The following is a 27,006-nucleotide window of genomic DNA, read 5'->3' on the forward strand; positions in this document are numbered from 1 at the left end:
CAAGATCGCGCCACTCATCCTACACTCATCTCCATTCATACTTGGCTTAAAATACCTACTATGTATGGTCGCCATTTCATCGAACAGTATTAACAGTATTAACAGTATGTGTATGTTGACATGTTTGGATAATTTACTGTGTGTCTTGCCATGTTTGTATAATATACTGTTTGTGTTGCCATGTTTGGATAATTTACTGTGTGTGTTGCTATGTTCGGATAATTTACTGTTTGTGTTGCTATGTTCAGATAATTTACTTATTGTGTTGCCATGTTTGGATAGTTTGTAATACATTAGTCACCCAGGAACAGGAAGGTCGATGTCCCAGCTGTCTGTATATCTAGCCAATAATGTATAATTCTTTCCTGTAGTTATTTCAGCGACGGTTTCCGACGTCGCTATTTGTTTAGATGAATCCATTGTGTTTGGATGTTTTTGTTTCATACTGCTATAATATATGAATTAAAGATAAATTAAATGTAATAAAAAAATTTCAAAAAAATTGGAATTTCTTTCTTTGTTTAGCTAGTTCAGAGTAACCATGACGTTTTTTTTGTAGAAATTCATAGAGATGAATGGTGGTGTAGCATTCACATCGATGCATATGGACCAGTTTAGTAATATTTCGTATCTGACACAAAAAGTTTTGCATTTTGAGGTAAAAACATAATAAATGATGATCGTTTAGTGAATTATCAAAGGATGACCTTGCTGAATAAGATTTGCCGATTGTCAAGTCATAATTGATTATTGAAAGCATAGTGGTTAAGGACAGCTAAGTCCAGTTTCAATCATAAAGAGAAAATACTGAATACTAGAGCTCCAAAAACTTGACCAAAAGTATGTATTGTGCAAACTTATCTATTTTCACCACACGCTGTAAATAAAACACGTGATTGGAATTTCTTCCATTTGTTTTGATTTTCTCTTTATATTTTGTTGTTATTTTGTCACCAACATGGCAACCCTTAAGACCCATGTAAATTTTTTAAAACTTTAGATTCATTTTTTGTGTTTATTTTTTAGTCTATAAATCGGACAAAAATACTCAAGTTATCGCGTTTAATTTATAAAGGGATTCTGCACATCTACAGGCGAATATCTTTCTAATAGTATGCGTAGATTTTCCCTGCGATGCACAGGAGCTGAGAAAAAAGGTTTTCAATAAACATGCTTGTCTATTAATATAGTGTTAGTCCCATGTTAAATCTCCATAAGAAAAGTTAAATTTCTATTTTTGACCCAATTAACATAAATATTCTCAAAATACAAATAAAACCTGCAGGTATAGGACCGATAACCTTTCTTTTTGTACATCCCGCGTGTAAATCGGTCCAGTATTATGGTCAGGGTGGCTGTCGTAAGCTTAAAAATTTGGCCCCATGTTAAGTCTCCATAAGAAAAGTTTAATTTCTATTTTTGACCCAATTAACATAAATATTTTCAAAATACAAATAAAACCGGCACATATAGGACCGATAACCCCTTTATTCTAGCTAAAACAATTATCTTAAGGCTGTGGTTTCCTAGACGCGTAATAGATGCGCAGCGGTTTAGATGCGCTGCGGCTTTTATCCAGGTCCCAAAACGCAGCCGTCGTGAGTGGTTTCCTAGACTGCGTACAATCCACACGGTTGGTGCGTAACATAAGTTCACGGGAGAGATTACTAGTGGCTACTATGATGTTATACGATGATTTAGATAATGAAATGGATATTTTGGTATTAAAAGCTTCGAAAAAGCGTAAGCAGTGAAAAGTGCATTATTGTGGCCCTCACGGATGTTTTAACCGTAGTATTAAAGCAAACATGTCAATTAAAAATGTAAACAATAAATCTTAATTTTACTGTTATTATATTAAATTATTCGGGATTTACCGAATCGACGAAAATACTTTTTACGAGTATAACTGCAATAAGCATTTTATACTTATACGCCAACCCCATAAGAAGGTCAGGCACTCTGCTAGTAATTAATATATGCTTATTACTAAGATGTCCAGGGGTTCTTAAAATAATTATGGACTCTCTTGTATTTTTGGAAGTTCGTGTTGTGCTGACTGGAAAAGAGTGTTAATTTCCCCATAATGTGTAATTTTAATATTTAACTCCTTTATTAAATGTTCCCTACAATTTATTAGTCCTCACATATTTTCTTATTGTTGTAATTTGTAAATAAACCTAATTAGGTAATTAAACCTAAAACACATTAGGTTTATTTACAAATTACAACAATAAGAAAATATGTGAGGACAAATTAATTGTAGGGAACATTTAATAAAGGAGTTAAATATTAAAATTACACATTATGGGGAAATTAACACTACATAACGAATGATATGAAATGTAATGCTATAAAAATTTTAATTGTATGAACAATGTACTTCCATAATATGTCATTACAATACAAGAGACAAATCCAATCAATTTTTCGTTGTTGTTGGAGAATTTGGCCTTCTGGACAACATTTACTTCCGAATCCATTGCACAAGACATAACTTAAACGCAGCGTAACTCAGATTCGACTGCTCTGAAAGCAGTCGGTCAAATACGCAGCTATTGGTGCGCGCGTATTAGATGCGCGCGCATTAGATACGCAGCCTTGGAAACCGCTTACACAAAACTCCATAAGACAAGTGTGCTGCGTCTTAGATGCGCACACGCAGCGCATCTATTGCGCGTCTAGGAAACCACAGCCTAAAAAAATCAACACTGCTTGTACTTGAGTAAAAAAATCCTTAATCACATTTTTTCATCAAGGGCGTTTGGATGTAGTGCACTCTTTTACAATACAAGTCAGCTATTTGTTAACTTAAAAACCAGGATTCTAAATTAGGCTTCCGTCACACATACAATACTTTGGATAGAAACTACTAATTGATTATCATTATCAATGCAAACTCTACATGTGTTAACAGTGTGCTCTCAAAAATAGATAATATATTTCCTCATGGGATTTCCAGCATGAATAATTCAATAGGCATGAGCAACAGTGACAGATCAGTATTCTGTTTGTTTACAGGACCATTTCAAGTGTTAAGTTATGGTAATTATTGTAAGTGGGCACTGTTGACAGAGGAAGAATTATTGACCTGCCATTGAATGAGAAACACTATGATGGATGATGAACTTGACAGAGTTGAATTGAATATTTACCTTCACGAAGGAACAAAGTCCAAGACTAATTATTTACTTTGCGGTTCTAAGTAGTTAATATTCTATAGCTCCAAACAACCCAAAATATTAGTTTTGACTGATGGTACTTTGGTTGAGATGTTTTTTTTTAAATATTTATGTGTGTAGGAACATTGTGTTCCTTTGCATGTCAGCCATATGCGGGCTTTTTGAGTTACCCGTTTGGTATCTCAGAGCCTGAAAAAATTTACTCTCTCGATGAACCGCAGCATCTATGAGACCTTTCTGAGGCAAATGTCTGCCCCTCATTATAGTTCCAAGAATGATTTCTCTTACCTCATTCAGAGCTGTGCAGTTGTAACAATTGGTCTGCAGACTTCTCGGACTCTTTGGGGCCTGCACGCTGTGCTCAATTGTGGATTCGTTAGAGATGTAAATAAATAAATAAATAAAAAGGCCTTTATTTACAAGCGAGTTTCATATACATGATTTTCAAACTTACTCAAGTCAAACTAAAACTAAACTAACCTAATATATACAGAAATTTAATATACAAAAAACTACAAAGAAAAAACATTTACAATTTACATTTGTTTTTACTTTCTCCCCCTATACCATAGTATATGGAGAAAGTATTGTTTTCGTCAAAATTTTCGAGTTGGAGTTTTGAGTGGATATATTCGTTTTGGGTCCCCCTGGACCCAAAAAAGTGGTTTTCGAAGTGATGTCTGTGTGTGTGTGTGTGTGTCTGTGTGTGTGTCTGTGTGTCTGGATGTGTACAGAGCTAGAGACCACACCTGTGGTCCGATTTCGATGAAATTTGGTATGTAGGTTCTAATCTATGGTATCTCCAGGCGTTTTTTTCATTTTTTTGAAATTTTGAGTTTTAATGGGGATCATCCCATAAAAACCCATAAAAAACCGGAAAAATCGGATTTTCTCATAAATGGCCCGAACGATTTTGATAAAAATTTAGTATGTTGTAGCCCCTTAAATTCTGAATAAAATGGCACAAACCCCATATCTGTAAAAATTACGGTTCAAAAGTTATGGTCAAATATGTTATTTTCCCATTAAAACCCCCATAAAATAACGAAAAAAAGGATTTTAGAAAAAAATCCGGTTTTGATTTAACATAGTATGTTATAGTCCTTACAGTTTTGATAGTTTTTTATTATTTTTCAGAATTTTTTATTTTTAATGGGGATTTTCCCATAAAACCCCATAAAATAACGGAAAAATATGATTTTCCCAAAAATGGCCGGAACGATTTTGATACAAATTTGGTATGTTATAGTCCTTTATATTCTGAACAAAATGGTACCAATCCCATTTCTGTAAAAATTACGGTTCAACAGTTATTGTAAATTATGTCATTTTCCCATAAACCCCCATAAAATAACAGAAAAATCGGATTTTCCCAAAAATAGCCCGAACGATTTTAAAAATAAGGCATGTTATAGTCCTTTAAATTCTAAAAAACTGTACAAATCCCATTTGCGTATATTTACTCTCACCACTTACACATGATAAAGGTTGATGACAAACTTATGGGAGAAAGTATGTGTCAGAATGCTGATACCGTTTATTATGCATTGCGGCCCTGAATGAGCCATACGATTTGGAGCTCTTTATGTCCTGAGGGAGGCCATTATACAACTGCGGGCCAAAATAAGAAAATGACTTTCTTCCAACCTCAAGCCTCACTTTAGGAAAGTGAAGCCTGCAGTCGGAACGAGTACCACGCAGGCAGATCTCCCCCCTGTACTTAAGCCTCTCGCTGAGGTACTGAGGCTCTCCCAGCGTGAGCACTTTGTGGACCAGGCAGCAGGTCAGCCTCCTGCATATTTCATCCATTGGGATGAGCTTTGCAGCATCTCGGAAGGAGGACACGTGGTCAAAGCGGTTAAGGCCAAAAATGAACCTTACTGCAGAATTTTGAATTCTTTGAACTCTTGCCATATCCTCCTTAGAGATGCTGTTTCCATATGCAGGAAAGCAATATGTAAAGGCTGGGAGGACCAAGGACCGCATGAGATGCATTTTGGCATATTCTGGCAGTAGAGTTTTAAATCTGCTAAGACCTCTCAGTCTACCCACTGCACGTTGAACTGCAGATGTGACATGGTCAGAAAAAGAGAGGTCTTTGTCAAGTACAACACCAAGTGTGTTGACAGTGTCGCAAACAGACAATCTCATGCCATCAAGGGTGATTTCTATAGCAGATTTACTCAATTCCTGCATCATAATGTTTGGTCCAGTATGCATGACTACACACTTGTCAACATTCAATCCAAGGCCATTCATGACAGACCATTGAAAAATGCTGTGCAAATCAGCATTGATGAGCCGGATTGCTTCTGATGTCTTGTCTGGCTTGTATGACAAGTGTAGTTGGCAGTCATCAGCATACAAGTGTGCCGTACAATATTCTACACTTCTGGACAAGTCAGACGTGTACAAATTGAACAGCACAGGTCCTAAACAACTACCTTGAGGAACACCACGCAATTTGCAAAGCGGATCTGATGTCTCACTCCCAATTTTGGTAACCTGCAGTCGGGACTCCAAATAGGACTGAAACCAACAAACAACTTTTTCACTACAGCCATAGCACTTCATTTTGGCCAATAACAATTCATGATCAATAGAGTCAAATGCTTGGGAATAATCTAGAATAGCTAATGTGCTGTATAGGCCTTTATCTTTGGCATCGAATAGATCCGCAAACATATTAGTCAGTGCAGTACAAGTACTGTGGTTTTTTCTAAACCCTGACTGTAGCTTAGGCAATATATCAAAGTCATCTAGAAATGAAGCAATTTGTTTAGTTACTATCTTTTCCATTATTTTTGACATTGCAGGTAACACGGAGATAGGTCTTAAATGCTGGACGGTTTTTGGCGCAGCAACCTTAGGCAATGGTTTCACATGGGCAATCTTCCAACTTGTAGGGAAAACACCTGAGGCCAGACTCATGTTTATCAAATGTGTTATTGCTCCAATTGCATATGGGTTGTGATGTAAAATACCCAGGTATTTAAAACTCGGGTTAAATACCCTGGGTATTTACCCGGGTAAATACCCAAAATCCATAAATACCCGGGTATTTTGGGTATTTATGAAATCAATTGAAAATCATTTATATTTACCCCTAAATATGTTATTGTTATTACATGATAAATTAGGGTAGTCTATAACACCTTTTACAGTAACTTGAAGCTTTGCTCGCTTAATGATTTAGCACTTTTTTTTAATAATACACAAAGTTTCTAAATAAGCATGGGGTTCCGTGTCTTAAATCGAGTAACATCAGTTAAATTTAACTCACTAAAAAATAGTATATATTAAAAAAGGCTGTGGCTATTTCAATTTTTATAATTTCATAAATTTATAACCAATTAAATAATATAAACAAAATTATTTTAATTTATAAATATCCAGGAATTGTTGGGTACTTATGATGCAAAATTTGTATTGTATAAATGGTTTGGAAGGCTAGACAGACCTAAGGCCTGATTGACATTAGGCAGAATGATAGAATACTTTTAAGTAATTAAACTTTTCTGTGTTACCGCTTAGTTGGAAACAATAATATATTTGGATAAACCTACTAAAGAAACGTATCTCCTGTTTTTTGGTCGAACCGAATATAATATTGAAAGATTTATTGTGCTATAGATTCAAATGTTTTGTATCACAAGTTTATGAAATTATTATTTTTTTTTTATACCATTGATACCAACAAAAGATCTGGAAACAAAAATATTATTAAATCCTGCCATCCTACAGATTGAATTTTAAAATTATTTTCTTAAGTTGTTTACACATAGGCCACTACTAGGTTAAATTTTCCTGTCTTTCTAAATAATAATTAATTACTTTTCAAATTTTTTTTTCACTTTCAATAAAATAAATTCATCTATCTATCATAGAAATTAAAAAAATCATGTCAGGACCAGTGCAACCATGCGACCAGGGTATTTATGCCGATTTTCCCAGAAGTAAAATGCCAGTAGTGACCATATGAAATTTTGTTTAACACATTTTATCATCATTTTACTATCCTTACAAGGTAATAATTGCAAAAAAACATCTAAATCTTCTCTAACTTTAATAAAAATTATAAATACCCAGTTTTTGGGTATTTACCCGGGCCTGGGGTAAATACCCGGGTAAAGCCCAATTTATATTTACCTACCCACTGGGTATTTACCCGGCCCACATCACTACATATGGGCTAACAGATCTTATCATTTGTATCGATATACTATCAACACCTACAGCTTTTGATTTTATTGAGTTCATTGCCTCTTTAACATCATTTTCTGTAATCATTTTAAATTCAAACTTATCGTTATCTCCATGTTTTTTATATTGTTGAAGTTTATTTAGCAATTCAATGTCTATATCATTACAAGATCCCATATTGACAAAATATTAATTTATCATATTAATGTCTAAATCTGGGGGGAGCCTACTATTTCTCTTACTACTTACAATCTCACAATTTTTTAAACAATTCCAGAACTCTGCAGGGTTTTCACATGAGGCAAGCTTGTTAGAAAAGAATATTTTCTTAGCCTCTTGGATCATGAAATTCAAACTATTTCTTATGGTTTTATACTCATACCAGTCTGAAGAATCTCTGGTCCTCCAATATTTGTTACGGTGTTTATTTTTAACAATTGACAATTCTTTAATTGTTTCATTTATCCAGGGAGCTTTTTTCCGTGTTACCTTCTTACAAACAATAGGAGTAACCTCATCAAACACTTTCTTTATATGATCAGTAATAAATTGCTCTATCTCATCAGGAGACTCTAGCTTGTACACACAATTCCAGTTAGTATCAGCAATTATGTTTAGTGCAGTATCTGCATTAAATTTAGAAAAATCTCTAAATGTGATTAGCTTCGACCCCCTTTTGTCTTTCTTACAAGATATACAACAATATATTAGTTTATGATCAGTCATCCTCATTCCTCTGTGGTCAACTATGTGAACTGTCTGAGTTGCCTCCTGTCTAGTCATAGAATGTTGGAGGCAATGTTCTATGAGTAGTTAGGTAGCGGAGTGGTTATAGACCTCACCAAGTAACGATAGGAATAATAGTGTTTGCTGCTCGGGATCTTCCTTGCTAATCACAAGTATATTTCCGGCACAGCATATTAGAGCTGAAAACGCACAATCGTATCATAAACAAGTATCCTTTGTACCATACTTCTCTGAGTATGAACTAAAGGTACTTGACTGATTGGCTGAGCCAACAACAGTCTGGAGATAACTATAGTCCAGTTATTTACTCTTCATTTTCCTGTTAATGATTTTGTAACCTTATGTTTCCAGACCCCCACCCTGGTCTTCTGGCTCTCTGGGCCAAGAATCGCCAGGACCTAGGAGCTGTGAGATGGCAACTGTTTGTCTCCAGTGTTTGTCCTGACCTTGATATACACAAGATACGGAGACTACCAACTCATCTGCTAATCCCAACACTTGTACTCGCCTTTCTTGAGGTAATCTTTTTGGGGGAAAATGATCTCTGTTTGAGATAGTATCCTGAGTGAGATAAGTTATTGATGGTTTGAAATTGGACTCAGCTGTCCTTTATAGTGTCTCGTGTTCCTGGTCAGGAACCGATGAGAACCTCTTTGGCGAAGGAGTGGGGGGCATGATGTCACTCTTCTCTTGAGGGAACACCATTATCGCAACTATACGAAGGGAATCCATCAGTGTTCGTGGCGTAGTGGTTAGCATACTCGACTGATGTCCATGAGGTATTTTAAATCGACGTGAGGGGCTCTCCCACAATCCCCCACTCCTTCGCAGAAGAGATTCTCATCGGTTTCTGACCAGGAAACTGAGACGCTAGTAGCTGTCCTTGATCATCCAATCATCATGGGATCATCCATGGGTTGTATACAAATAGTCCTGGTTCAAGAAGCAGCTGATTTTAATAACCAACAAAAAGCTACAACACAATTGCACTCTTCAATAATCGTGTATTCATATTCTACTTAAAATACACTCTGAGGTGGCTTCGCTATCTCAAAACTAATGAGAATAAAATTATATTTTCCTGTCGTTGAGGTAACAAACAAGTCAAATTATTGTACAAATACACATAAGCATCACACAAGTAATGTCGTGAGAGTGTACAAAAGGCTGAAGGACATTGTTTAGTGCCCTAACAATATTTGTATTGAATAAAAACATACTAGTTCTTGTTATGTATTGAGTGTAGCCTGATATGCTTTCTGAAAGACAAAAATTTTAGGGAGGCAATTATGTGTATTTAAGCATGCTATAAAAAATCAAGTCACCAAGCATTTTTTTTGCAGACTAATTACTTTTTATAGAAGTGTAAATTGTTGCAATTAACTGGAAGCTTTGTATGCATATCAAAGAACATATACTCTTCACAATACGACACAACTCAAAACTTGAGATATATTGGATAGCATTGTCCATATAATTTATGAAAAAGGTTCAGTCAATACTTTTTTGTATTGGACATTTAAGTTACAGTATAGGAGTTGTTGAAACTGAAATAATTCTGAGATGGTGGGAAGAAGCTGCCATGTTGGCCATACAAGCGATAGCTGATGTTCTCTACAATTCCATATCGATTACATCAATAGTGTTACCATTACGGCTGACAAACCTATGCAAGGGTTAAAATCAATCAAGGATCTTCAGGGTTTCAGTTGTATTACCTGTAACTTGAGACATTTTTCAGGAATTCGGCTGTTTGGAGGATTGGGAGGTGGCTGCAGTGTTGGCAACCGCAGTTTGTCTTCCACAATACAATGTTCAAAGGTTGGCAGCCCTGCCAGGTGACCCTATGACTACCAGAGGAATCAGGGTGGCCAACCTTTTAATGCGGTCGACATTTGTTATTTACTTTCTACTGGCAACTTGTGGTTACCCTGAGACTATAGAGCATGTAAGTCACTAATTTTAAATTTATTGATGTTTTTTGAACATGAATTTACTGATACATTGTTAAAAATCTTTGTTACAACTGTAAAACTTAATTGAATATAATAAGTTTATGATGAAATCTTGTGAAATTTAAAGGTGTAATTTGTTCTCTGCAGACTGCTCCTTGGTTGTTCTTTGACGGCAAATTGTTCCACTTGAAGTACAACCAAGCCATGAATGCTTGCCCTTTTCCTGTCTTGTACAACCACAGGGTAAGTGAAGCAGTACAGTAGTTTGTGTAAACTGATGTGTATAGTCTGTACTAGCTGTGTGCCCGTTCTACGCACGGGGATCTTATAGTAGTCAGTTGAAACCTTCTTATATTAAGATTAAGAACAGCAGTTAGTTTGCATATTTGCAGATATGCTGGCAAAACTATTATAAGTTATCCTTCGCAAATACAGTATCTGACAGTTCAAGCCAAAATAAATGCTTCGCAATTAAATGTCACCCGGATCGTTATGGTCCATATGTCCAATAATTAAACTAAAAAATGTTTTATAGATCCATGAAGCGTAGCCCTAAAGTAGGCCTATAATTGAAAGTTACTTTCCACATCGGTTAACTTAAACGTATTTAAAGTACTACCTCAACCTCACCATTTAACACTTTATTCCGGTTGACATTTTCAGTATCAAAGGTACTCTTGTCCATTCCGTGAAACACTGAGAAATAAGGACATTAATGCGTTACCAACAGACATACACACAACAATCCAACAAAGGCCACGAACTATTGATACATAAACAATATAAAGGCGTAAACAATTCATGATGGTTTGCCCAACAACTGTTTTACTCAAATAGGTTATCATTTTCTTAGCATACCGGGTAAGCTAAGATTTGGAATCCAGACAGAAAAAGCAAAACTTATACAGAGTTAAGACATCACTTAAATTGAATACGGACGGCTCTAATAAATAAGGTGCAACACCAACAATAACTAATTTGTAAACTTCAGTGATGTGTTGGTACCTACGTAAAAATGATTCTAGCAGCTACCAACGGTTCTAAGGAAAAGAACCAGTACCCACGTAAGAACCTACCTAAGAACTATAGTACATCCGACCTATTAAATACCTTAATATCTAGTCCCGAGGTTATTGATCTCTTGCTTTTGGATTTTCTCGTAAAAAGTTATAGCGTAAACTTATCGGTGTCAGTTTGAAAAAAAAACAACCTTACCCAAACAACTTTTTGTTATTTAATATATTACGCATTCTCTAAACAATGATTAGTATATCTATTAACATTAGAAGGAAATGTGACGAAAATCACACAATGTTTGGGTTTTGGTCATTTGTAATTATATTTCTTAAGTAGGTAGGCCATGTATTCTATGGAAAAGTACCGGTATCAAGGATCGTCATCAAAAAGGTTATTATGAATAAATATGTAGGCTTACGTACCCAAGATATGAGCTATGGGCCTATTGGCTGTATGGTCCAGCGATTGCATCACACGGTGAGTAGAAACAGAAAGTGACACATTGGAAAAGCGAGTTTAGCACTTCCTCTGTTAAACCTCTGTTACAATCACCCACTGCAGTTGTGATTTTTTACTTTACACTTTACACAACCGCCATTGAAGCGCCGTCAATGAGTGGAAACCTTTTTTGTTGGCGACGATCATTTCAGTGTCCAGCCCTATACAACACTGATTCAAGGTCTTCTTTCTGATTGTCAAAACTCAAGAAACATTTTATACTCAAAGAATTTCTGGTTCCGATTTGGACGATGTCTAGTTATTTAATTTCATTTACGGTTACACTATTAGACTATATTATTGCACTTGCGATTAATTAAATCCGTTATGAAAGAAAAACGTTTTTAATCTCACTTGGTTGGGATTTGCTTTCAAAACGTGATTCGAAATGGTTGCGGTATTTGTAAACAACATTTGTAAACATATCATTGACAGCTAGAAAAAATAATCTTGATCCGAACAGCTGTTCGTTATTTCATAGACGATTATGTGATACAAATTAAACGAAAATTTGACCAAAATCGCACAAAACTGCATTTTTGAACGTCCGTAATTTTATTTACAAAGTAGTGAGGCTATATTTAAATCACTAAAGACACTCTCGCCAATCCAGTGAATACATTAAAATGACTTGGATCTTGATAGGTACTCTGGTTTTCACGGAGAAGATTGCGTAAAATGCCATCTTGAGTGTTACAGACAAAGGGAAAGACAGACAGACAGACAGACAGACAGAAATAGAGATAAGACTCGTTTCTGCTTCTTTAATGTATAAAACGTAAAAATAACCTAAAAGTATATAATTCTGAGCAAAGTACAGACAAAACTCTAATTTTATTTATATAGATGATGGAACCTGTCTCCTGATCCTTTATCTACCTGGGACTGACTTGGGCCTTAAGCCATTGGCCAATCTTGAGATAGACTGAGCGTCAGGGGATTGAACTTTAAAATTTAGAATATTAGGAAAGAATTTAGAAATTAAGAATTAAGTTGATGTGTTTTTTAGAAAGTAGACTTCTGACTTTAACAGCTGATTAGTTACAATACTCATCAAACAATCTGCACCATTTTGATTCTGAGAATTTCAGTAATTTTTTATGGTTTGATGCTGACCCAGCTGTCCTTGATCAATTGGAACTTAATAAACTAAATTAATTAACTCAATTGAAAGGTAATAAAAATCCTCACTAAAGAAACAACTGGTCTGACTCAATGAAGAAGTTTTTTTTTTATCAATTAAGATCGCCTATTTTATACATCCATGAGTGATAGATGAGTGTAGAATGGAGTGTGATGATGTGTAGCTTTGCTGCTAAGATCAGCTGTTTTATCAGCCAGGATAATTTATTTTAAGCCCAATGATGAGGCCCAGTTCCAAATCTAAAAAAAAACTGCAAAAAGCTAAAAGTATCTCTTTCTAACAACAAATATATATATATTACTGCATCCTGTCAAATACAAATACCTTTTTACCAAGACAGTGATGGAACAACTTATTGTGAGCTATAGCAACTGTTATGACCAGCGGCCAAAAAAGAGGTTGAACTTAAAATATTAGACACTAACGCATTCTGTGTCTGGCTCACACAACTACGTTATTGATAAGCAAAATTTTTGCAACAGCTGACCGGTCTATATAGATGGGATGTCTACTTCAGTATCCAATAGTCAACTTGCTCTATTCAAAGTAAATAATTTTCCTGTTACCTAATTTGTATATTCCACATGAATTGTACCTTTTCCAGAATGACAACCGAAAGTATTTTGTCCAAGCACAAGACATCATTTACAAGCGGTGAAAGAAACATCACATGAAAGACTCCATGACAATCGTTTGTTATACGATAACTAATGTACCTTAAATCAAAAATATCTTTCATAATTTTATACTCATTCATTATATTATAACAATTTAGTTTATAAAATATTGTAAGAAAAATGTACAGCTGGTGATGTCCTAGACTCTAGAAGATACAGTATGGGCAAATTAGTTACTATTATTATTTTTATTTATTTATTTTTAGTATTTAGTACAACTAGTGAGCAAAGTGACTTTTCTAAAACAAGTTTTCTTGACCTTTCTTAAAAATACAGTTTTGTTATATTATTTACATTATATTTTGTATACGATTTTGGAGTGAGACAACTAAAAATTATTGTGCTCAAAAGTACTCTCAACATTGAGGTTAGGATGTTTAAAACACAGCTGTGTGTTAAAAGTTGGGACCACGTAAGTTTGCAGTTGAGTGAGGAGCCTATTTACCACATGACTTCGAAGGAGCCAATGAGGACAGTGCTGTGTTGCCAAATCTAATAATAACAGCTGGAGCTGATTTGAAAATATTGTTTAATATTTTAATTAGTGTTGTCAACAGGTGATATGGCAACGTCACACTAGCCTTGTCCTGTGATTGGCTGCTGCCAACTGCAAACTTTCGTGGTCGGACTGTAGTGATTGGGCTGCATTATTGAGGTGGTGCACATGTGAGCAATAATGTCATTGCCAACTTTAAATTTGGCTAACAAAAAATGCTAGCCAATTACTTTCTTTTTATAATTTTAAAAGATAATAATTACTTTGTTGTTAGGTTAAGCATGTAAGAGTTAATTTTATTTTCATACAGCCCAATTTCTGTTTATTTTTATTCAATTATAATAAAGGTAGCCTAAATTTTGTTTTGTCAGTTAAGGAGTGAGGTAAAGTAAAATATTGAGTTCGTCAGCTGTTTTTGTTTTGCAAACTAACTCAAGTGAAAATAACCGCTGTATATAAAATTAATCTGATCATTTAATGTTTACAAGATTGTTTTGATTTTTAAGAATTTTTTGTTTTAGCTGTAAAATCAAAGTTGTTACATTTTTGTTGTAATCATATCGAGTTATTGTTGTTTTGTATGTATAATACAATTTACTATTAATTTAAAATGTGTTGATTCAATAAATCCCTAATTAGAAATGCATACAAAAATGATCATAGTTGACTGATTCTTCTAATAGAAAAAAATTTAGGTAACAACAATCTTAATTTCAATTTGAGGGCAATGTACTTAATAGTAGTGGTAGAACATGAGGATTCGGTCCCAGGTTCGTATCTTATTTTTTATAATAAAAGACGTCCTTTGAAACCAAGGATTTTAGTCTTACAATGAAAATGTGTAGGCGGGAAATAGTAGTTTACGCAACGATTGCGTAAAGACTATTAACGCGAGTTGCGTACACTACTTTACCTACGACCGTTTTTAATTACTAAAAATCTGGTTTTTTATTACTAACATTCACTACTCATAACTTCCTAGAGAGGTTATGTTTTTGTTTATTGTCATTGTCACTGAAAGTGATGCACCGACTTATTGTATAATCAGCTGATTTCATGTAATTACAGCTGATTTCATGTAATTGTGTTTGTAAAACTTTGTTAAATAATATGTTACTTTTTTCAGGCAATAGGTTCTGCTAGCAGCATTCTTACCATAAATACTGTATCAGGTACAATTAGGGAAATATTGCATATATTTTTGGACAACTGAATAATATAGTGAAACAGTTAATTTACAGTTAGATCTCAGCATCGAATATGTGGTCCACAACGAGTTGGGTGAAAAAGTGGTTAAGAGGTTTTCAAAATAAACCAGAAGAACATTTTCATTTATCAATTTAACCTTATTTTGTTTTGTCCATTTAATGAATTGCTGGTATGTAATTGCATATGGTACCTTAGTTTTGATTTTGGTGGCAAAAGATTAGCACAAACAGTTTGTGCTCTCATTTCTATCTTGTCAACATCACTTTCACTAACTGATATTTTAAAATCCACCTTCATTAAACTTCCACCAACTTAGGAATTAAAATTGTCAACTGATCAGCTGATTAGTTGACAATTGAAGTATTACAATTGTACTTCTATTCTCTCAATCCTTGAACCTCATTGGTCCGGTTCCCGTGTTGATATGAGAAAAACTATGCTGATATGAAATGAAACTATGCTGATATGAAATGAAACTATGCTGATATGAAAGTAAACAGCTGTTAAGTGAAACTTTTCAATTCTAAGAACTGGACTGAAATGGCTACTTTAAAAAACGGTCGTAGGTAATAGTTATTTGTGCAACTAGTGAGAAAAGTGAGCAATTGACTCACTCGAGAGAAATCCTTACTCACGAGACGTAGGCGAGTGAGGAATGGTTTCTCGAGTGAGGCAATTGTACTTTGAACTCGAGTTGCACATTATACTTTTCCTACAGTTACCATAAAACAAATAAATTGGTGAAGAAACATAACCTATTTTTACACAGAAGTGAACTTTTAATATAACATTTAATGTGAAGTGACAAATACAACAGTACAACATCTGAGCAGCTGATTTACAGCCAGTGCTGCCAACGTATTTCGCGCGCATACGACATGTTACGCGCCTACTATTTCGTGCCTTCACGTTGCAAATCTGGAGTGAGACAAAGTAATTAGAGTGAGACAATGTTAACATTGTCTCACTGATGAGCGAATTGGCCACTTTGCTTTCTCAAATCAGTGTGAGAACATGTACATTGTTAGGTAACTGTAGGAAAAATACTTTTCATTACTCTGTTCCAAAAGTAGCTTTTTGGATAACAGCTGATATCAAATAATAGTATATTGTATTTCATCACTAGTACCGAAAGTTTCCTTTTCTGTCGCAGAGCGTACTTTCAACTTTCAAACAAAATTTCTTTTATTGAAATCAACTGTTTTTACTGTTTGACCATGTGAATGTGAACAGAAATATGTACAAGTTAGTTTTTCTGTGTTTTTATCTTGTAGTACAGCACAAACTTGAACTACTAATTTTACGTTGTTATGTTAGGTTTACCTTTTAGCTTTGATCTTATACAGTGTGTAAATTAAGTCTTGAAACAAATCTGTATTTTTTTAACCGAAATAGATAGAAATATTTTGTTTGGGGCGTTGATTGTTAACGAAGGTTCCGTAATTTTTTACATCAAATATATTAGTTTACCTCCCTAATCCCTATTAGGGAGGTAAACTAATATATTTGATGTAAAAAATATATTTGTACCCTTAGGGGTAGGGTAGGGGGTGACTTATTTTTTCAAATAGCAACCCCTAATATTTTTGGCCAAAATGGCAGGTATAACAAAATTTGATTCACTGTATGTGAATAAGCACCAATTTCACAAATCCAAAAAGCTGTTATCCAAAAACCTACTTTTGGAACAGAGTAATGAAAAGTATTTTTCCCGCCTACACATTTTCATTGTAAGACTAAAATCCTTGGTTTCAAAGGACGTCTTTTATAAAAAAAATAAGATACGAACCTGGGACCGAATCCTCAGGAAACAAATATCTGTATTCTTAAAACCGAAATAGATATAGCCTAAATAATAAATATTCTGTTTGTGGAATTGATTATGAACATAGGTCAGCAATTTTTACATTAAAAATATTTTTTAAACCCCCTAAAACGGTAAGGGGGGTGGGGGTGATTTATTTGTTTAAATAACAACCCCTATTGAGTGACCTCTCATTTTGAAGGGTTTGTCAAAAGAAATACATTGATGCAAACCCGAGGCAGATATTTCATCCCTAGCCTAAATGGTGGGTATTCCAAAATTTGATTTATGTGAAAAATCACCCATTTTGGAATACCTAACATTTTGCCTAGGGGTGAGATATTCACCTCGGGTTTGTGTCTGTGTTTCTTTTGACAAACTCTTCAAAATGAGGGTCACTCAATAGGGGTTGCTATTTAAAAAAAATAAGTCACCCTCTACCCTATTAGAGGGGTAAACTAATATTTTTTATAAAAAAAATTACGGAACCTTTGTTAACAATCAACGCCACAAACAGAATATTTCTATCTATTTCGGTTAAGAAAATACAGATTTGTTTCAAGTCTTAATTTACACACTGTATATTAAGATAATGTTAATCCTACTAATATTATAAATGAGAAAGTTTGGATGTATGGATATATGGATGTATGGATGTATGTTTGTGACAAGTGAACGCGAAAAATACTGGTCGGATTGGGCTGAAATTTGGCATGATGATAGCTGACATTCCCGATTAACATATAGGCATATTCTTATTTCAAAAATCCTTTCGGGCTCCGCCCCAGTGGCTCTGGAGTTTCCCATGTTAACCTAATGAGAAATGGAATTATTGAATCTTAACAGCTGTTTCAATTAAACAAGTTGGTCCTGTTCTATGATGTTCAATAGCATTAAAGTTACAAGGATTACCAACAGGGTGCAGCACTATTATTTCTTTTACATTTATGACAACAGCTAATTTGCAACCAAAAGGTGAGTGAGCGTAGCGAACGAACTTCAACCTGGAGGCGAGTTAGCGAAGCGAACGAGCTAAACTGAAGGCAAGTGAGCGCAGCGAACGAGCTAAACTTAAGGCAAGTGAGCGCAGCGAACGAGCTCCAACCTAAAGGTGAGTGAGCGTAGCGAACGAGCTCCAACCTAAAGGTGAGTGAGCGTAGCGAACAAACTTCAACAAGGACGTGATTGAGCCATGCGAACGAGATAATCTTGAAAATTAAGAAGTTAAACGGGGCAAAGCCCGTGGGTTACAGCTAGTTAAGAAATATATAGCTTAAATTTTACTGAGGCCTTACTCTGAATGTTAGTATTTTTGCATCACGATGAAAAGTATCATTAAACTTTAAACCTGTGTCAAAAGTGCGGCTTTGCTTTGCATGTGAAATAACTCAGTCAGGCTGCTAATGCCTGATCCGTACAAAAGTACGTATTTGGGAATTTGGGTTAATTAAATAATTCACTTTAGTCATTAATCAAATTATATAGTTATAATTGGTTCGTAACAGCTAACTGGAGCTGCACTTTCAGTCTTGTTATGTCTTGTGACATATCCCTTGCATTTAATATACAGCTCAGGCTTATTGATTTGTAATACGGGTGATACAAAAAATATCATTAATCAACTAACTAAACATAGTAATTCATCGTTAATATATCGAGTAAACATAGGTATAATATTGGAAAACAAGTATGATTTAAAGTTTGAATAATCCGAAACTAATAAAAAACACAAGTTGCAAATATCAAGTCATCTAATTAAAACAATAATCCCGTGATACATAAAAACTAAAGTCACTAACATTCGAAAACACTAATATATGTGCACTGGATATGAAAACAAAGGCACATTTTGGCAGTATTTGTCACAAAATTAAGAGATTATATAAAACTACACAAAACTGCGATATGCTCGGACCGAGATTAAACCTAAACGATAAATTTCTTTATAACAAATAATAGGTCTAGTATTGTAAACTAAAAGAAATTATAATACGGATCAACCATTTGAATAGTACGATAGGTGAAAACCACACTAAACAGTCACAGCCACAGAGAATGGTCATAAACAAACCACAATCAAGAATTGTCCAGGTTCAACCTTGCGGCTTTTCGCGGACTCCCCGACACACTCCACGAGTTTGGCTTATTGCTATCTGAGTGCTCAGAATCGGGTGAGTGAAATTCTTTGGACAGGGAAGCTGGTTTTTTGTTTGTCTCCAATTCCTCATCCCTGAAATCGTAGATGTCCGGTTTTACATCTATTGTTTCCACTTTTATTGGCGGTTCTACACCAGTTCCTGATGGAATTTTCCACTTCTTTTCACCGAGAGAAGCGAACCTCGGTTTTGATGGAGAACCGTTTAATTGACTAGACGATACCACTGAAGGCGAATTTTTGGTAAATTTGACCGCGTTTATTCCCCATTTGGCTGCTGAAGAGGGCGACTTCTGTTTCTTCGCAAGGTTCAGTTCACGTAGAGCAGCTTCTGCTTTTATTTTAACCGTTTCTTCAGCCATATTTCCCATCCTAACCTTTCTACGATCTAACTTTTTGGACAGTTCAGCTAAATTTTCTTCTGAACTCGTTCGGCTGGCAAGTTTTTCTGTTATTTTTTCAGAAGACTTGTCAGTTTCGGGACTGTTTGATTCTGTGTTGCTGCTCTCTTCACGGCTGGACTCGCATACTGATTCATCCTCACTCTGAAATTCAGAATCCTCATGCTCTTCTTCATTGTCATTTGATTGTTTCTTTATCCTTCCGACACTTCTATTTCCTTTACGGTTCGGTGAACATATCTTGTCATCAGGGCATTTTTTCTTTGAACTGGATTTTGACTCTGACTTTGGTATTAACTTTGCTGGTCGGCCTCTTTTCCTCTTAACTGTGCTGGTGGAATCTATTGCGCTGTCGCTGACAGGTAACATCTTAACATCGCTTTTGGGTGTCTGGGAGGCTTCTTTTGTCTCACAGCTAGATTCCACAACAGAAACTTTATCCATCTTGGGGTTTTCTTCCTCTTGGAAATCAGCTGAAAATCTTCGGGGGTGGTCTTCAATTCTGTGTCTCATGACTTCATGGATACTTTGGAAGCTCAAACCGCAGTCTGTAAACAATGTCAGAAGGGTTATAAATGAATTCAATGTATATCTTAAGAATTATCCTAGAGTACCCTTTACAAGGATTAGTTAAGTAAGCTTGGTAATAAAATACACCCTGAGAGTGGATGAGGATTTTAAGTATATACTTTAAATATCATTTAAGTACATTCAAATCAAATCAAATCATCTTTATTCAAACTGTACATACATACATGAATAGAGTCACAGAAATAAGAACTAACAAGTACATTATGTTTCTTATTTTAACATTATTTTATTTACATACATTGCTAAATCTATGCAATACAATCCTTTATTAATGCTGTGTATTTATGAATGTAGTTAAAACATTTTTTACTCTTTTGGTTAGTTAGTCCTACATAACAAAAGGCTAAAGACAAATTTATTAAATTCGCTCACCAGTCACTAGTAGATCTTGCAATTTGTATTTTTTTCTTCTTTATCATTGAAATCGTTTTTGTAAATATATACCTACAACCAGCTCTAGTTTGCTGGTAGCAAATAAGCTTGATTATAGGATGGATTAATAGAGCTATAAAAAGAAATCTTCTATAGAATAACAAGTTTTATCTTGGAGATATTTTCCCACTAATTTCCTAAATCCCTTTGTGTGTATATTAGTTTTCAGATTTGATGGTAATTTATTAAGAAATTTACATCCGATTTGTGTTGCTTTCTTTGAGAAAAAAGTGAGGTTATGCCGGGGTATATCTATTTGATCTCTATTTCTTGTGTTATATACGTGTATATCTTTGCGAAACACATACTTATGAATGTTATTTTTGGCAGAGATAATGCATTCTAAAATATACTGGTCATAGACGGTTAGTATATCTAATTGTGAAAAGTAGTTTCTTACAGATGTTTTAGGTTCCAGGTTTAACATTATTCGCAAAGCCTTTTTTTGAAGTTTAAGTATTTTATCTAGGTTTTGTGCATTATTAATGCATAATTGTGCATAATTAGGCATTACCAGTGAAGAGTTACTGTTTAAACTAAAGACTTGAGAATAGAGAGGAGAAATAGAGGAGAACTATCACTATTGGCTGTAAAAAATAAATTAATTCACATATTTGTGGTTAGTAAGCAATTTTATAACAGTTTTACCTCATTTTCCATGTTTTAATTACAACAATAATTGCTATTGATTGATTTTTAATCAAAATTGTGATAGAAACGATTTAAGCTAAAAACATCAAAACTTGTACGAGTTACCTGTGTATAAACTAAACTATTAATGAAAACTGAAAAGTTAATCAACATACCTGAACAAAGAGGTAACATTTCACCATCGTCATTGCCATCCATATCCAAGTCCATTGGGCTCTTCCAATCTAAAGAAATAAAAAGTCGGTAAGTGAATGTGTAAACCATTTAAACGATTACATTATTTTCCAAAAAGAATAATGTTCATCTCATTAGTTAATAATGACTAGCTACACTACTTTAAGTATACATTCCATTCGGCAAGACTAGAGCAACCAAATTTCAAACCAAAGTATAAAGCATTGGAGCGTCCAACGTAGGCAACAGGCAGTGTGCGTTGCGAGCATATTTTGAAACTTCTATTGTATCTCATCGCTCACAAAGTGTAGCTGTTGTCGCCAGCGTCGCTCACATAGGACACTCCCGTACCAGGCAGTGCCAGTGTTGACAGCGACAGCAGCTAGAATAAATTGTCGCCTGTGTTGCTTGTGTCGTTCACAATGACAGGCCACAACAATTTGCAACATTCTTCCAGCGTTCCGCTGGCGTCGCTGTTGTTGCACTGCTCCTATAGTTAACGTAGGACCAGGTCTAAGCTAGATTTTTTATTGTTTCAGACTGGACCCAGCTTTCCATAATTAATAATTGGTCCTGGATAAGAGAAACAGCTGATCTTAACCAGCACCAAAGGTATAATGGAGCTAACTCGCCTTCCAATCATTTATGGGTTCAAAACTTGCTCCTATTAGCTTACCAACAACCCTTGTCATAGGCAAGTGGTGGGAGAAAAAATAATTCTTATTTAATTTGATGGAAAAATCATTAAAAAATCGAAATGGAAAAAATGAAAAAAACCGTTTGGAGATACCAAGAATTAATACTGACACACTATATTTAATAAAGATAAGATACTTTCTCAATCCACTATGTATAGGGGGAGACAGTAAAAATGGAACTTCGTAGCAGAGGCTCATTCGAATATGTTCAGATTTTTCAAAATTCAACAGTTGTACCAACCTTGGTCTTGGTCTTCATTAGGCAGTGTTTCCTCCACCTCCTCGTCATACCTGCGACCGTACTTGCCGTGAGCTCTGGCAATGTGGCGATTACGGGTGCTTGGTATCAGAAACCTGCAACAAAAACTTGCCTATAATTCTACTGTTTAGCACACAAGCTTCAAACAAGCTTTATTTTATTTATAAAGTGGATAGTTTATTTATGTTTTTAGAGGTTAAGTGGTAGAGAGGACTTGCTAGTCCTAACTTCGCCTCTTAAATAAAGACATTTTTAATTTCATTTTGCATTTCATTTCATTTCAAGCTTGGAGGTATAATGGAAAGTGAAGTAAATGGATTGATGAAGGTTTAGGGATTTGACATATACAACTGTTTTAGTTTGGAAACTACAACTTGTGTGTTCAATTAGGTAGTTATAGTTTGTTAGAAAGTTTATTTTTCTACAAGATGCCCAACAATCACATTTCAGGGCTTGGTTACCAACCAACACAGCTTTGTGGTGTGTTCTAAAATTGAGTACTAACAAAGATATCCAGACTATTATAGGTATATACCTTATGTCAACAGTTCAATAAGTGGTGGTGAAACTCGCCACATGTTTCGCCTATTCAGGCATCGTCATGTAAATATGTAAAATTTACAAGAATGATTCATCCAATCACTTGTACATATCACCTGACGATGCCTGAATAGGCGAAACATAAAGCGAGTTTGCCACCATTTATTGAACTGTTGACGTAAGGTATGTACCAAAAGCCAATTAAACAGTTCAGGGACTACACAATGAATTTATAAAGATATCCACTTCAACAACAAAGTTTTTCAGTCCCTTTCAACCCATATTTTTGAAGCTTGATAAGTTTCAAGACTCAGCAAGAATAAAAGAATCGTTGTAATCCAAGATTACAAAAATAGCAACCATTTAAGAATTTTAAATAAAAATGACAAAAAACAGACGGTAGCTTTTACCTGAGCTCACAGATGGGACAGGCGTAAGGTCGCTCCTGCACATCACTACTGCACACAGCCAGGTGGTCTAGGAGGTTGGTAGGCTTGAGATCAGTGGTGCCACTTCCACTACAACCCCCACAGTTGCTGCTACAGGGCGTGTTGCTGTGAACACTAGCGGCCAGCGCTCCCTTGCTCACACCCAGGGGTCGGCCTCGAGCCAGTATAGTCCTCATCTCCTCGGCCAGGCTACTGTACGGACGTGCGCTCTCATCTTTGTGACTGACAGCCCTCAATCGACCCAGCAGTTGGATTGTTTCTGCACTGAGCCTGAAATTATGAGGTAATATATTCTATTGATGAAAGAGAGAGTAGAGAATTTCTTCTTTGATTATTGATAGAAATAAACAGAAATCCCGTAAAAAAAATAATTCTCCAGTCAAATAGAACGTAGTTGTATGAGCCACACCAGAGTGTGCTGCCGTTTAAATTGATTCTACTTCCTAGTTTCAGTTTATGTTACTGTGAAAGATCATGACACATAATACATGGTATAATTAGTTAATTAGATATCATTTCAACTGGATTGGTTAAAACGTTGGTGTACTTGACAAACACTAGTAATTAACATCAGTGTCAATGGCCCAATCCAACTATGCAAATTCTTATTCTGAAACTAGCAACAACTTTAACATGGGAATAGGCTATAGGGTGTCCAGCTTCGATTAGGACAAATTTTACCAGATTATTCGGTAGGTCAAAACAAAAACAAGCAAAACATGCAATACATCATGTGTCCTATCTCAAAACCGTTTAGTGTCTGTCTTTATGTGCTTTTTACAAAAACTTTAATAACTCCTTAACGGTTTAAATTCAGTAAATATGTTTATCATGTTGTCCCCTAACTTTGTGTAAAATATGAATAAAAATGTATTACCGTTTCAAAATTGCGGATATTTTCTGTTTTCAAAGCTTAATATCTTTTTAAAAAATTTCTAAAAAAATAGCTGCCACTTTGAAACAGGTTTATACATTTTTTTATTTATATTTTACACAAAGGAAGGGGCAAAACGATATAAATATTTCCTGAATTTCAACGCTATAACTCAAACCGTTAAGGAGTTATGAATATTTTTTGTGAAGCACATACAGACAGACACAAAGATTTGGGGCAGCTCACAAAATAACCAATTTAAATTGCTTGTGTAAAATAGTTAACTACCCCTACTTATAATTTTTTTTATGTTTGTCAATTTCAAGAACAGATAAAATAATAAAGCTTACTACTCGCACAAAAAATATTTGGATGATCTTGTAAGTGTAGTTTATGATACGTATTACATTCTACATAATTCTAAACAAATTAACGATCCGATATTTATGTAGCAGCCTACCACTATGACAAATGCCTGTTTTAATTTAGAAGTCATTAAGCAAGGATCAAATCACTGTAATAGTTACGCTATACTAAAGCAACTTAAACAATACATTTTGGAAATCAATTATTTGAATCAAAATAATTACTGCTAAATACATAACAAGTCTACGACAATTATCCCATACCAGTTTATAACTCCGACTCAACCTTATCAACACATTCGTTACCTATAGTAATGTAGGTTCTGTTGAAGAAGGATGGAGGAAGAAAGGGTGCTACTGTGAAACCTTTGGTGGCTGGTGGAAGGAAAAGGACTGAGGAAATGTGAGGATTGTGAATATCTCAAGTTCCAACTGCAAGACAAATGTACAAAAGTCCATAACTATCAAAAAATTTATTAAAAAGTGTGTATAGTCAAACAACCCTAAGAAGGCACTTCGCAGATAAAGTGAAAGCGCTGTACTATCCGCAAAGTAAACATTGGACCTTTCTTATACTTTACCACTCGCCTGGCACTGATCAACTTTGTGGGACGTGTGTACAGAAAGTAACTGTCAGGGGTATGAGAATGTTAAGTCTCAGCATTGACTATATAACACTACTAGATTGAAAGCCCCATGCATTTGGTTGTGAACAAGCAATCAGCACACTCTGGCGGGAAGGGGCGATCTTAGCGCTGACGTCACCGACCAGTAGGTGCTGCCACGATGTGGCGGGCAATGAAAACATAGTGCTGTCTGCTGTTACGATACGACGCAATGTACAGACAGCCGACAGCTGAGCCATGCTACCCGCGCCCACGTGACTTGCCGGAACTGCACATCCGCTCCCCGCTCGCCTCGAATTCGTGTTGTTAGAAGTGAAGCGCGACTGATCATTAATTTAACTGCTTCGCTAAGAATCTGAGATATTAGACAGGGACTCGTATCCTAATATTTATCGTGATATTTTAGTGGTTGGTGAATTTGTTGATAAAAAAGATGTCCTGTAGATATGTATGAATTTCCTATCTAATCAAATTTAAAACGCCGATGAGAATAACTTATATACAAATTTGCGTAATCAAACGCGTCATGTTGTAAATGTTTTGTTGTAAGAATTTATAGTCAAATATTTAATTGGAATTGAGAAAGTGTGATATTTTATCAATAAATAAATAAATTGATTTATCCACATATCACAATTAAATTTTAATCTATTAAGTATAGTAGAATACATCCACCTAACACTTTGAAACTAGTGAACGAGCTTGAAATAACGACCACACAAAACGCCCAAACCCAAAGCAAATAAAAACTGCAAAATGTGCTCAGAGAAAAAGAGAAAGTGAAATGACAGAACATGGAGGGTGGCAGAGCGTTCGTTCAGTTCGGGTAAGGGCATTGCCTTCACACAATACCCGACAACCCCTAGGCTACACTATGATTTACAACATCTGCCTGCTATAGGGAAAAAGGCACCAGTTGATGTGTCAGTAATATGAGACATTACGTAAAACGGGGTTAAATATTTGATAGGCCTATGGTAAGTCTCAGTTTTAATTTAGAAGTGTGATATAACTGTTACACGTCCTTTAGTTCCGTTATCAGCCAATTTTATATTTATAATAAACTATCACCATAGGGGCTCAGTCTGTGATCGATTTACTTTTTCGTTTCGATGTCCCCAGAGACCAGAACTCCATCCTTTCTCATTAAAAAATATGTATCTATACTACAGTATTATAAAACGTGGTGGTGAGAGTCAGTCTGTCTCCACTATATCACATCCATTTTTTGCAACCGCTAAAAATGTTAAACCGATGTAGTCAATATGAAGACCTATGAACTTTTTAGGTTTATTAACTACCCTTACTTGGACAAATGTCGTACGTGGAAAGTCTATTAAAACTGTGTAGTAGGGAAAATATCATAATTAATTGGGTTCTAAAACATGTTACTATTATTATATGAACTTAAAAAAAAATAATACTGCAAGCTAAATGTTAATTATTATTACTTTAAACGGTAGGAGTTGATCCAACTCCAGAAATGTTGAGTATCCCAAAACACAAGAAATATTGATGAAGTTCAAATAATAATAATGGTGTAACAATAGTCTTGTGAATATTTGTTTACGAAACCAGTAGGGAACTGTACAAAGTCTCTGTGTTTTGGACGATTTTGATATTGTGATATCAAATTTACACTGCTTAACGTATAATTGAAATAGCCTTCAAAATACACAGCCTTTTATAATACTAGATGTTTATAAATGTTCACAAATCAATGGGAAAAAATAACCAAAATGGGTATTTGAATTTTTTACCAGCGGGAATATATTACAAACAACTAAAAATCCGAAACGACCTTCACCCCCAACATGGTGATTTATTATATCACAAGTGTGTTTCATACATAATTGAAG

At 35.0% G+C, this 27,006-nt stretch overlaps 2 protein-coding genes across 7 annotated transcripts in view; one reads left to right on the forward strand and one right to left on the reverse strand.

The window, feature by feature from the left end:
• Positions 1-14,495, forward strand: part of LOC128993532 (constitutive coactivator of peroxisome proliferator-activated receptor gamma-like) — a 71,002-nt gene extending 56,507 nt beyond the window's left edge. For all 4 annotated transcript variants that reach the window (XM_054417504.1, XM_054417501.1, XM_054417503.1 and 1 more), the window contains exons 8-11: positions 8,484-8,650; positions 9,874-10,080; positions 10,235-10,330; positions 13,351-14,495. In XM_054417504.1, the coding sequence (XP_054273479.1) occupies positions 8,484-8,650; positions 9,874-10,080; positions 10,235-10,330; positions 13,351-13,404 (524 nt within the window). In that variant the 3' untranslated portion in view covers positions 13,405-14,495. The remainder of the gene's footprint in view (positions 1-8,483; positions 8,651-9,873; positions 10,081-10,234; positions 10,331-13,350) is intronic.
• A 3,903-nt stretch (positions 14,496-18,398) lies between these two features.
• The window catches only part of LOC128991276 (uncharacterized), a 114,378-nt gene continuing 105,770 nt past the window's right edge, over positions 18,399-27,006 (reverse strand). For all 3 annotated transcript variants that reach the window (XM_054414009.1, XM_054414007.1, XM_054414008.1), the window contains 4 exons: positions 23,244-23,552; positions 22,276-22,388; positions 21,318-21,386; positions 18,399-20,036 (listed from right to left, as the gene is read on the reverse strand). In XM_054414009.1, coding sequence (XP_054269984.1) covers positions 19,009-20,036; positions 21,318-21,386; positions 22,276-22,388; positions 23,244-23,552 — 1,519 coding nt within the window. In that variant the 3' untranslated portion in view covers positions 18,399-19,008. The remainder of the gene's footprint in view (positions 20,037-21,317; positions 21,387-22,275; positions 22,389-23,243; positions 23,553-27,006) is intronic.

This window comes from Macrosteles quadrilineatus, unplaced genomic scaffold (assembly GCF_028750875.1).
Source record: "Macrosteles quadrilineatus isolate MER2022 unplaced genomic scaffold, UCM_ALF_1.0 Scaffold_4__1_contigs__length_99947679, whole genome shotgun sequence".
NCBI classification, from domain to species: Eukaryota; Metazoa; Arthropoda; class Insecta; order Hemiptera; family Cicadellidae; genus Macrosteles; species Macrosteles quadrilineatus.